This window comes from Myxocyprinus asiaticus, chromosome 6, assembly GCF_019703515.2.
Source record: "Myxocyprinus asiaticus isolate MX2 ecotype Aquarium Trade chromosome 6, UBuf_Myxa_2, whole genome shotgun sequence".
NCBI classification, from domain to species: Eukaryota; Metazoa; Chordata; class Actinopteri; order Cypriniformes; family Catostomidae; genus Myxocyprinus; species Myxocyprinus asiaticus.
In genome coordinates this window covers 31,400,575-31,413,937 of record NC_059349.1, presented here as the reverse complement: position 1 = coordinate 31,413,937, position 13,363 = coordinate 31,400,575, and the positions used below count along the sequence as shown (strand labels likewise).

At 38.2% G+C, this 13,363-nt stretch overlaps 1 protein-coding gene across 1 annotated transcript; it reads right to left on the bottom strand.

Moving 5' to 3' along the window:
- Window positions 1-11,678: 11,678 nt before the first annotated feature.
- On the bottom strand, window positions 11,679-12,874 carry LOC127442506 (pancreas transcription factor 1 subunit alpha-like). Its single transcript, XM_051700592.1, has 2 exons — window positions 12,219-12,874; window positions 11,679-12,126 (listed from the first exon to the last, which is right to left on the bottom strand). The coding sequence occupies exons 1-2, from the start codon at window positions 12,814-12,816 to the stop codon at window positions 11,924-11,926; spliced, it is 801 nt and encodes a 266-aa protein (XP_051556552.1). The 5' UTR covers window positions 12,817-12,874; the 3' UTR covers window positions 11,679-11,923.
- Window positions 12,875-13,363: the final 489 nt, after the last annotated feature.

Sequence of the window (13,363 nt, the reverse complement as noted above, 5' to 3'; positions counted from 1 at the left end):
ACGATTCGAAATGGCTTTCAACCTGCTTGTCATGCTTTCAAGCAATGCAAAGAGAAAACTTAAAATCTCTTTAAGTAAATTCATTAGATTTCTACAATAGTAAAGCCACACAGAGATCCCATTAGGAAAACAAAAACAAAAACAAAGGCTATCATGACTTTAACTGACTGTTATTGACTGTGCTTTGAATGGACTCAGCCTACTCCAGCTCTTAAGCCTGAATGCTGTTGGAGAAGTGTAGACATGAGTAACCGTATGCATTCTTCTGCTGCAGTAAAGAGTGCTCCATTAGACTTTAGCTTTCCGCATGCCGCATACAGCACAAAACCAGTGGAATGCAAAGCTTTGGAGGCATTCTCAATGGCTGTGAAGCCAAACAATAAGATCTTGGCTCTCTAACCCATTTCAGTCTTGCTCTGCCCCAACCTCTTTCTCTCCGTCTTTATTTCACTTCTTCACAATGTACAGAATGTACACACTGTAGCACCTACCACCATTGTTACTTTTTTTTTTTTTTGGATCGCAAGTTATGAAGGAGTTGATGTTGCTTGAAAAAGTTAAGTATGAACTCATTAACAGTAGTACCATTGACCTTCTAAATCTATAGAACCTAATGAATCAGATGGTGAGTTATCCTTAAGCTTTAGAGTTCTATAAAAATGGTGTCCCTCTGTGGCAAACCCCTGTGGAGCTGTTCTCCAAACTCTGGTCTCACCAGACCCCACTGACCCTCAGGGATAGGCTTAGAATCAATTACCAATTTCTCCTTTAACTATCTGTCATGTACAATGGATCGTTGTTGGGTTATGACTTGATCAGCCTGATCACTGTGCCGTGACCCTTTTCTCAGGGATTATGTGATTATGGCCTAATTCCTTGTAATCTTCAAATAACTGGTCCATTGCCAAAGTCACAAAACCACTTTTCCATACTGCTGTGCTACTGAACAGGCCAGCATGGTCCAAACTGCTTGCAACCTAGTTACCACAGAGACCACTATCCGATGTCAGATATATATATCATTAGCTAAAACAATCCCATGAGGGGGTATTGCACTAAAGATGTTTGCTATTTTCAGGCTAAGGTTGTAAAACAACATAGTGGATTTTTAGCTGAACTCCAGAAATTAATTAGTTTCATTGGTTGGTGGATAAATGGTGATGGCTGGTGTGTTGGATTCCAGCAGAGTTTCACCATAGAGGGTTAATGGGAGTCTGGCCTGGAAGCTTTCCCAGCTCTGGCCCAAGGCCATTTCAGCCAATCATTCTAAACGTATGGTCAAGTCACACTGAGCCACAGTTTTTATGCCTTTAGTTTCCCCTCTGCCACAGCTATACTTTAATTCAAAGCCGGGATTCAACTGAGGTACATACAGTTGAAAGTTTTACTGAGTGCTGAGGTTGTCAAGGGTACTTGATTAATACAGAATTAACTTTAAGAGACATACAAAATAATTTGGACAAGTGTATAAATCAAAAATACTATTTTTTATTTTAATTTTTTACCCAATTTTTTTTTAAATCGCACTATTAGTCATTTCCTCTTTTGTTGTTCCCAAAAGAATGCCTTCTAAGTTACAAGAAATTTAAAATAATGTATTTTTTTGAGTTACACAGAAATAAATAATTAATGACATCTTTACTCTAAAATAAAGTTGTCGATTTTTCATTTATTTATTTGTGTGAAGTAACTTACAGCTGCATTTATGTTGCAAATACTTCCCTGCTGAGAAATGCTTATAATAGGAGAAATCAGTTGGACAGCAGTGAGGTTCATGCCAGCAAACAAGTGAAAGGTCTGTTTCATAGATTTGCTTTTGTGAATATTAAAACGAGACCTGGTGAAAAATGATGCATGCTTTTACATGTTAGAAGCCTGGCAACTAGGGGAAAAAAATTTCTCAAGTCCATCCTTTCGAACAAAAGGCAGTCGACTCATTGAGCTAAGATGCAACGAGTTCTGCATCCCAGGCACATGACGTGCATCATGGAAACATATTGTATCAAAATCGTTTGTGGGAGAATACCAGGGATGAAAAAGAATGGGGTGCTTTGATCTGCGCCCTGGGGTCCCGAGCTCCCTGAGTGCGTGCAGACTGACTGCAAGGTCTTATTCACTTTCAGATAGACACACTTACAACGCCACTGAAAGAAATTAGCATATTTGTAATTTATCACATTTTAGCCCCGACATTTCTGTCTCTACGGAAGGTATAAAGTCTGAATAAGAGTGGATTAATTATCAGCGCGAAGCAAACCTGGACATTAGGACACAAGTTGATGTTAGAAAAAAAATAAATTAAAAACTACATAAGCAAATATGGAACCTACTGCATTTGAGTCAAAAGAACCATACACAAACATACAGGTAGCCTATCACTTGCCTTTTTGCAAAAGTCAATTTAAAATTCAAATTTGATCTTACTATGTTATTATAAATCAGAACATGTTAATAAGATATAGGCTATACATCTATTAAAAATTAGGCTATTTTTATTGCATTTGTTTAAAAAAACAAACCTCATGGACCCTCCCAGATCTAGCCTATTGCAAGCGGGAAAAAGTTTACAGAAATTTTAGCTTATAGCAAACCATCACCAAAAATCTCTTGGTGATAGGGTCATACAAAACAAAGAACATCAATAAATGTTTGGGACCCAGGCATTGTCATGAAGTGGCAGGCAGGGTCTGGATAGCTTAGCACTGACAGAAAACCACATACGGCAACAGCAAGCCTGCCTTGAAATACGAGAGTTTGAATAAAGGAGCAGTAATATTTTATTTGGGGCACGCAGAAGCTGGATACAATGCCTCTCATATTAAGAACAATATTCAGTCCATTCTTTTGCGAACAATGAACATAGCAAGACGACTTTGAGGCTAATTCATTCAAAGGCACATTTTGGATTCCCCGTGGTAAGGTCAGTGTCATTGTGTATGGTCCACCAAGGGTGGTATGGGGTTCCATGGCCAAGCAAAGCCAGCTGTCCCTAATGTAGGGTGGCCAATCTGGGGAGCGTTTCCCGTACAACGACGTATCTCACTGCTTAACCACCATAGTACGATGCATCGTTAGAGAAACTAACTAGTCATGACTGTTTCCCGAAACCCTAGTAACTATGTCGCACGTCCATCGTTCAAACCACGTTGGTTCAACAATGTGGAGGTCTCATTAATGACGTTACTCAGGGGGTGGAGTAATAACTTCTGCAGAGATCGAATGGATATCAAATTTTAACAGCTCATTTACATGGACAGAAGGTTTATTGTGAAAAAACTGCTTAAGACACGAAATAGACATTTATGTTTATATGCACGTTGTAAGTGGCGTACTCTACAAAAGTATACAAACGGTTTGGTCAGTAAGCAGCTCCATAGCAACGTTATTTCCCCTTGACGCTGCTGTAAATAGCGAACATGGCATCTGAGGACTACTTCTGTTATTTTCTGTTCTCCGTTGTTTCGCTTTATTTTCACATGCCCCTATGGTGCTGGTGTGTTTGTTTTCATCGCGACCTCTCGCAGCATTGAGCTGCAATAGTGGGGTTTCCGTCTTACCTCTGGGGCACATATGCACACTTTTCAAAAACCAATAAGAACGCCACTTTTATTCTTGACACAATGAAAGATATAGAATAAAATATATATGGAGTGAAAGATACAGACTGGTCTGGCAAATGGGCTCTGGTGAATCTGTGTGGTGCTGCATTGCAGCAAACATACGATTTTCAAGTTGCTTTTCAGTGACAGAGAAGTTAAAATACTTCACAATCTGAATTTAAATACAAAATATAATATCCCATTTGATGACCAAAAATACTCTGTCATTTTTTAACATGTGTTTTGAGTTAGTGCTTTTCTAATACACTGGGAATTCATCCAGTTGTTTAACTTCTAGAAATGAGCACATAATAGGTGATACTTGTGACTTGGTGCATCACAGTAGCATTGGAATGCCAGATCAAATGTAAGCAATTATTTTGTGAATCATGTCATGCAATATCATTACTTCTTTATCAACTACCAGAATAATGTCAATAATAAATTATATACTGTAAGTATGATTAAGAATCCTATGTATGGAATGAAATACAAACCTTTATTGTTTTGCAGTGGTGATGACCCACCAACACATACACTTCAACAGGCAAGTAACTAAAGCTGGCTATGTAAAGATTATCTCAATACACAAGATAATAGCCAGGATAATATAAACCAAACATGACACAAAACACATCCTTTATTTAAATCCTCAGACAATTCTAAAGAGGCCTTCTCATTTTCCCCAAGCCACAGCATGAAAACTATGAAAAAAATAAATAAATAAAAAAACAGCATGAAAGCAGCCTATTTTAAAACCAAAAACCCATTAACAGATGAATACAATAATTAGATAATCAAATTAAGCTGTGCCCCTATTACTGTCACAAATCATTGAGGAAACACTCACATTTAGCTTAGTTAATTTAGATGATTATTAGCCACCAAGGTGTTTCTATCCATTCCTCAGATGCAGGTGTATTAATGACTCTCCTAATAAATACAGTATCTATGTGTGTATCAAATGCTCAACAATGGCGGCTTTACAAAGAATCCTACAGCCTGAGCACAGAAGGTGACGCAGAAGTCAGGTAGTGTATATAAATGCCTACATAAGTACAAATTTCTCCCCGCTTGACCCTCTATCTGATGACGACGTCATAAGAAAATTCCGGATTCCAAGGACCAAGATCCTTGAATTGCTGCAGGTTGTGAAACCACACCTTCAGAGGGCCACAAGAAGAAACTACGCCTTAAGTCCAGCAGTGCAGTTCTTAGCTGCACTGTGTTATTGTGCTGTGGGAAGTTTTATGGAGGTGGTTGGTGATGGCCTGTGGCTCAGCAAGTCTTAGGTCAGCAAGGCTGTGAAAGCAGTAACACCTTTGCTGTTACAGCTTATGAACACCTTTCCCCATAACTCCTCAAAAAATCCAGTCACAACATTTCAGTCACGGAAATTTGTTCAACTTCCTGAGGAGGAAGAGGGGGGTCATGCTGGTGCTGATGATGAACAGGGTTGGGAGGGTTACTTTTGAAATGTATTCCACTACAGATTACAGAATACATGCTGTAAAATGTAATTTGTAACGTATTTCGTTAGATTTCTCAAGGTCAGTAACGTATTCTATATACTTTGGATTACTTCTCCAGCACTGGTAGATTTTTTTTCACTTGTTTTGACTATAAAAACTCTGCCAGTACAGTAAGACAAAATACACGTTAAAAATACATTCTCTGAAAAACATAAATATCTTATGCAGTGTTGTTTCTAAAACAAGATCAATCAAATTGATCTTGTTTTAAGGATTTTTAGATATTTTTACAAGAAAACAATACAAAAATTATTATCAAGAATACGATTTTTGCCCTAAAAAATCTAGAAAAAGAAATTATGATCCAACGTAAATTTTCTTGATAAGAAAATATGATCGTGCCTGGTAACATGTGCATGTAAAATGGCTAGAAATAGCATTTTATCTTAGCGTAAAGCTGACAATTTACACAAGGTTTATTTCTATTTCTTCTGCTCCAAACTTACTTCAAACTTCTCTGTCTGCTTGTATGAATGTAACACATCATAAGAAAGTGTTTCACCGCTGTTCAAAGGAACTTTGGATCGCATCATTTATATGTAGAAATGTTTTCTATCTGAAAGGACTAAATATTAAATGAAACAAATGACAATAAAATGCAAAGTAATCTCTTCAGTAATCAAAATACATTTTTAATGTAACTGTATTCTAAATACCAATGATTTAAACTGTAACTGTAGTGGAATACAGTTACTTATATTTTGTATTTTAAATACGTAATCCCGTTACATGTATTCATTACTCCCAAACCCTGATGATGAAGATGCTGCTGCTAATGATGATGATGATCCACTGAATCCACATGAAGGCACAATGCATCCTGCAGGAGCAGAAGAGAACATTTTATTCAGAAAATGTTTGGTTACTTTTTTCTTTTTTCAGTACAGTTTGGTTACTGTATTTTCTATTATTTCATCTGACTGACATAACTTGTAATAAACATTTTGTGTAATTTCCTACCTTGGCCTATGTTTTTTACTCTGCAAATTTTACATTTTACCATGAATTTTACACTTACATAGCGCTTTTCTGACACTATACTCAAAGTACTGCAGATATGTTGCATATACTGTATGTACAGTACAGATAATTTTTTATACCCGTGAAAACCATTAACATGCATATTGTGTTTTACATATAAAGCCATATGTGAAATTTCTCTTTGGAAAATGTAACAGATATTCGCTTGTAAATAATAAAATAACCCACCTTTTCTACGCGAAAACGAAGCCAAAGTGTGTTCCAAACGTCATAAATAATGCCTTCGGAGGGCACTTCGAAGGGAGAAGATAGTTTCAAACTGAATTTCCAATAAAAATAACTTTGAGCACCACAATTTCAATCCTTTCAAAGCTCGCAATGTGGCTGGTGAAGTCTTTGAAGGGAATAGGGCATAGGGGTAATAACTCTGAATAGAACACACCCCAGCCGCGGCGAAATCAATGACTTCGACACCACAAACTAACAAGGAACTATGCTTCTAACCACAGGTAAAGAGCTGTAGTTCTAACTACACACCTTTGCGACGCTGTTAGCGAATGTTCGTTGGAACTTCGGTTTCGGGAAACGCCAAATCGTTGAACTATGTTGGTAACGATGAAAATTGCGACCATAGTTCGCTAACGATGCTTTTGGGAAACGCACCACGCAATAGAGGCAACTATTGTTGCTATCGTAAAGTGTTACGAGTTTAGGATTAGGCTAAATAATTTTGCCCATCTTACCACTATTGGCATAATTGCCTACTTTTAAAAGCAATTAACAATAGCAAACGTTACCGATAGCTTTGGCTTCTAGAAGTAAGACTATTGCACTTTTTGCGCAGAGACTCTTAATGTTTGTTTTGACCGTGACTTACCAGAACACCATTTTTTCAGTCGCAAGAAAATGCATGAATGCGTTGATTAACCACCAAATCAAATTCTACTACAGAAACAGCAACAATAATATAGGCCTAATAATGATCATATTAATGCGCTCATCATTATGTTCGCCATTAGATCAAATGAATTTTACTAGGTATTTTGCCGAACAGTGTTATGAAGTAACTTGAAGTTATACATTTAAGGTAAAACGGTAGGGTAGTTGTTTCACGTATCCTATGATAACTCTGGACAGATGGGACCTGTAAGTATTTAATAAGACATTTAGTATACATCAGAATATACTTCTACATTATCGAGCTATTAAGAATATCAGACAACTTTTAATTAGAAGAAACAATGCTTATTCAGAGCAACATATCCAAAGATCCTTAATATGCATATACTTGCACACTTTTAAAGAATGTGGGTCGATTATTGAATGAAATTGAAGAGGTAAATCAAGCAATTGTGTGTTTTTTTTTTTTTTTTTTTTTTTTCTCAAGTTGGTTGGGGCTTGATGAGTGGGAGTCCACCTTCAAACGAGCAATCCCTGCCAGCTTCCCATTTGGCTCTTGAAACCCATGCGTCCCTTGCGCAAAAACTCAGCATGCCTTGGTGATGTTTTTTGCCAGGTCCAATGTCATGGCATAACAGTATTTTTTTTCTGGAAGGAACTGGCGTCTTTTGTTAGAAAGAAAAATGAGGAGCTGAGGGGGTCAGTCTGTCTTTTTATGCTTAATTGAACAATATTTTATTTTTCTTTAAAATCCTGCACGCGTGCGCGCTTTTGTGCACTTGTTTCCCTGGGTTCTGTTTGGCTGCTAAAAAGTTAAATGATTCGCAATAGACACCGGTTGCGGTGTCGAGGGTTTTGTCAGTACAAAGGCTGCTGCTTTCGCACCATATGCTTAATGGATACAGCAGCAAAGGCAATAATAAAGGTAAAACGTGGTCTTTTAAAAGTTGGAAAGGTTCCCTTTATTTGATTTAGATGGAGTAGTCTACGTGCGCACAAACCAAAGCGCGCATGGGCATTGACTTGCTCTTTATTTTCTGAGGCATTGCAGCAACCACGCAGTGTGTTTCATTACAACATAAGCTTTTCACCACCCGGCTATGTTCTGAATGAAAGTCATGCTGTTAATTAAAGAAATGACAATATTTTCTATCAGCTTGAAGGTCCAAGAGCAGGGCTCTCAAGCTTGGCAAAAATCAAGCACCTCATTCATCATGTCACCCCGGACCTGTGGTCCTGGCATTCATAGTATTCAAACCTATTCTTATTAACCTTAATTATTAAAAAACGACACAATGGCTTAAACAGAGCAGGCTGAAGTCTGTTTGTTGGTCGTAAATGTCTCTCTGAAGCTCTCCAAGGCTCTTTGTTAGTCCCGCTCTTCTTTCAGACATGAGTAGCCTTGGACTTTTCAGTTTTCAGTCGTAACATCTGCTTAATCGTACGGATCAAAATATGGAGACACCAAACATATGCAATTGAGGATTTGTTAAATCCGGGTAATGAGGTATTAACAAGAGAAAGCAATGGAGCGAGATGGTGAGGGCCTTATGTTAACGGACTCACTTCACATTACCCCACATTGTCTCAATTGAACAGTTCTAAACGCCAGGTGATGGCAAAGCCATCGATGTCCTTTGGAGGCAGCGCTTCAGTCCTTTTTCTGTACGTGAAAAATTGGTGGACCTAAATTAAATGGCTTGATCAAGGCAATGCGTCTGTAGCCCGTGGACTTGGAGGGCTAAACAAAACTGTTTGCTGGCTCGCGTTGAAGCCCTATGTGTATAATTGAAATTGTGTTTTATAATAACACACGTTATGCTTTACTGTTCCCATATTGTGCAAAGACAAAGGGTAATGTTACATTAAAGACAAGAGTACCATGCCAACACGTCTTGGAGGCGTTGTAGACGGAGACGGGCCTCTCTCTTTGCTTGTTTTAAGCAGCTGCTGTCCAGGACCCAGACGCATAAAATGAGCAAGTTTGAAATACCACTTGCATAGAAGAGAAACTCGACAGCGACGGATTTGTTAAAGCCTAGGACACAGTCTTTGCAACAAAGATATCATTGCAATTGTCTGGAGCCTCGGCATCGTGTAAAAACTAGGGGCGCATGCATGGACAGTCTGTCCTTTGGCAACAAAGTCCCCCTGTACCCGGGGTGCTTGATGAGCCTGACTTTCTCACCCAGATTCAAGCACCTGTTAGCCCGCGCACCTGTGCCCTCCAGAGGTAATATTTTTTTGACAAATAGTGTTTGTTGTTGAGGATCACTGTACCCCCAGAGGCGACTTGGACATGCGGGATTTAGAAGGCTTTAAAAGGTTTGGGTAAAGGGGAATCAACTGGTGTTTGTTTATGCTGGCAGCTGGCACCCCAATGCCACTGTTGCCATTCACTAATGAAAACGCGGAAGACTCAAAGATTTGCAGCCTTATCCTCCATATTTTTGGTCGGCGATAATCCGAATATGATTAGATTTAAAGCTTATGAGAATCTTGATAGGCGCTGTTCCCAGTAACTCATTTAGGCTTAGTGCGGATTGTAGGATATAAAAAAGATGACATTGATAGTTATAAACCAAGCAGGATCATTTCACTTTTCTTGATATTTAGGTGTGGACTACATAATGAGCTTAACATTTATGATGATGGTGGCGATGGCAGATTTGCAGGATCTTTTCCTAAAGTATTCCTAAAAAATAGTGCTTTCTGCTTTGACGCACACAGGCAAAACTTTATTTAATTGGATAATTCCGGTTGTTTGTTCATTTATTCATTCATTTGATTTGATTTTAAACTGCACATTTCAAACTGCGCATAGCCTACATGAGATCGCCCTGTACTACAATTTGACTTGTGCATTTTTATACGTTATTAGAACTCCACACAATACCATTTACCAATCCATGAGTATCCACAGTTGCGGACTGTTTTACCACATGGTGACTTTTCAAAAGGGTCTGTGGGTCTTTGGAACACAAAATAATGGGTATAAACCTGACAAGCAATAAATGGGTGCATTTAAGCTTTGCCAAGCCAAAACCCCAAAGTGACTAAATAGAACCCTCAAAAGATTCAGTGCATCAGCCTTTTTCTTCCGCTCCATCGGCGCTCTTCCAAAAGATGCTTTAAGGGTTTTGTACTGTGCCTGCTTTGAAAACACTCTCTTTGAGTAGCATGAGTTGCCAAAATACAATGATAGCAGTATTTTTGTCTCTGTCCTCCTCCCCTAATCAAATTGAAATGTTACCACGGGTAAATAGTCTAGCTGAAATCGCCAGAAGACGTCTGGGGTCCTTTGTCTTGATTAAGTCTGACTTGCTAACATTTGACTTTCTAATGAGTATAATGGGATTACACGGTTTTAGTCCTGCGCCCTAGACAGTAGTAATCTACGCGTTTAATGAGGCGGTAATACGTGGAAAGGTTTGATTATGTCGATCAGTTAAGATTTAATTTAATTAATTAGGAAAGTTAGTGGGGATTGCAAAATATTGTTGACACTAATACCAAATAGATGTCCCCATATAATACACTTCACACGGCAACAACAAACACAGTAGGGTAGTAAATAAATAACGTAAACATTATTATTATTATTATTATTATTATTTTGACGTTGTTAACCAATGCGTTTAATAATTAACTCATTGCATACACTGTGACAGTGTATGTATTAATAATGGGATACAGCGTACCCTACAATTAAGAACAAACATTACATTATACGTTTAACTGAAACGTTAAATAATAGTAGTATTAAATAAATACCTGTGATCCCAGTCCCAGTCCATTAGTAATATTGGCCTCCAAGCGCTCTTCGCGAGTTTACATTGGACATGTGGACATGAGCATGTGTTTGGGCTACCTCTTAATAACTGCGAGAGCTGACGTAGAGACAAATGGTTCCACAGGACACAAGTGGATACCATGGGAAATGTTTTGCCTTGGAGCACCTGCAGTGTACCCAGGCCAACTGCCCAAGGCACAAGGAAACGTCATGCCTCTTTTAACAAGTTGGTCCCACACGTTTAAACATACTCGTTCCTCTCCATTTTATTTATTTATTTATTTATTTATTTATTTATTTATTTATTTATTTTATTCACCCAAACTGTCAGAGTCACAGCGAGGGTCCGTCAAATTTCCATAATGCTAAATTATAACAGTCAGCTTTTGTTCAGTATATCAAAAGCGTCACACCTCACATTTATTAAAAAAAATCAGGTTTTAGTTACAGTTAATCGCACGATTTGACTCTGGTCCCCTCATTGTTATGCAAAAAAAGGATGGCCTGTCATCATCATATTTATCATATTCAATTTTTTTGTCATATTTATGCTATCATGGTGTATACCTAATATCATAATTAAATTGTGTACCACATGATGTCTGTTTGCCCAAATTAATTTAATTTTGAATCAGACTTTTTAACCACGCCCTACTAAAAATGAAGAATTAGAGCAAACAGTCTGTAACCAAACAGGACAGGAGGTTACAATTAATTCATGTCAAGCTTGATTTTTGGGGTCTATGTTGGTGTTAGGAACTGGTTTATATATCATGTTTTATTTTCCATAAAAGTCAAAGATACAAACACATGAAAGTAAGATAGACAAATTTATTAAGTCATCAGTATAAATATAGACGCATTTTTACGCATTTCGTTTGTATAAAAAAATATTTTTTGTTTAGCATACAATCCGTATTAAATTAGAAGAAAAATATATATTAAAACAATTAAATATGTACGACACAAAATGATTGCCAATGGCTTTATGTTCAATTCAGACTGAAAAGCTGAAATACAGATAGTCACGATAATAATATGTTACAAAAACACAAAATATATCCACACAATTCAGTTGTACACAACGTGTATTCAGTAGTTACAATAACGGCACTGCTTTAGGAAATGAAATTACAGGGGGGTTCATTCTCAATGTTGTTTATAGATGATTTCAAGTGCAACTTTCTTGGGTCCTCTGGTGTCCATACTTTCGCTGTTCTAATGATGTTCTGGTCTTTTAGCTGCTTCTCATCAGTCCATGAAAGAGAGTGTCCCGCGAGAGGAGGCAACCCGTAGTCCGGATCATTTGGAGATGGGGATCCTAGGAAAGAGTTGTTTTAGTATAATAATAATAATAATAATAATAATAATAATAGAAATAAAGAATATAATAATAATGATAATTATACATACTTGTTCCTCTGTGGCAAATTATGACTTTTTTGGGTTGGTTTAAAGAGTCACTATTTGGGTTCCGGATCGGCATGTCAGACTGCACAAGTTCTGCAAGGAAATTTATATAGCCTATTGCAAGTCGTAAAGTGTCAACTTTTGAGAGTCTTTTCTCGTATGGTAAAGTAGGGATGTGAGATCTCAGTCCCTCGAAAGCATCGTTAATGGATTGCATTCTCCGTCGCTCCCGTACGTTGGCAGCTTGACGCAACTGTTGCATCTCTCCTTCGGATCTCATGCGCCTTCGCCTCTTTAATAAGGGACCGTCTCCTCTGTGAGGGGACAGCTCCGAGGTGCTGTCAGCGCATCCGTATGAGAAAGTCGAAGACGAAGAGGAAAAAGAGAAGTTGCCAACATCACAATAATCTCCATCCTGTGATATCCGACTGTCCTTATAATATTCTTGGATTTGATTTGTGAGAAAGTCGACATCCTCGTCCAAAAACTCGTCTGTGTCCAAGTGGTCCCTCGACGACTGGTCCGTGAAGAAGTCATCGTCGTCGAAATAAGGGGAGGAGAATGAATCTAAGCCTGTGAATGGATCCAACACATTGTCCATTTTTGTGCTGTGTTGGTGTTGCCCAGTAACAACAATCGCCGACTCTTCGATCTTTCCTGTTGATGCTCAAGAGTTGGTTCAGTTTGAAAGGCGGCACGCGAGGACTCTTATAACTACATCCATAGTCGCGTGCCATTGACCGTAAGAGCCAACCAATCAGCGCTAAGCATCCCCAGCGCCTGCAGCTGAGGCAGCTCACCTTAGGGTAAGGCATATTTACAGGCCACCCCCCCAGTACACGCCCCCTGAGCCCAAAACATAGACAGGACATGGTCCTAAATTGACGACAAAGCGATTGGGAGTACTTTTTTACTGCCCATATTGACAACTGTATCATAAAAAATATTCTTTCCATCCATCTATGTCCTAGTCAAACCAAGTGATCAGAATCAGTTTAACATGAATAAAACAAAAATAACACGTAGGCCTATAGGCTGTCTGTCCTGCCTGTTTTCAATAGTTTTATATTATTTAACACTCCTATTGTCTTAAAAAAAACTGCACCCTCCTTTATACGGATATTTTTTTTAACCATACTGAAAACCAT

Coding starts and splice junctions, on each gene's coding strand:
- LOC127442506 (XM_051700592.1), bottom strand. CDS start 12,816: ATGGACAATGTGTTGGATCCATTCACAGGCTTAGATTCATTCTCCTCC. Junction 12,127..12,218: donor AATTTGCCACAGAGGAACAA/GTATGTATAATT, acceptor ACTCTTTCCTAG/GATCCCCATCTCCAAATGAT.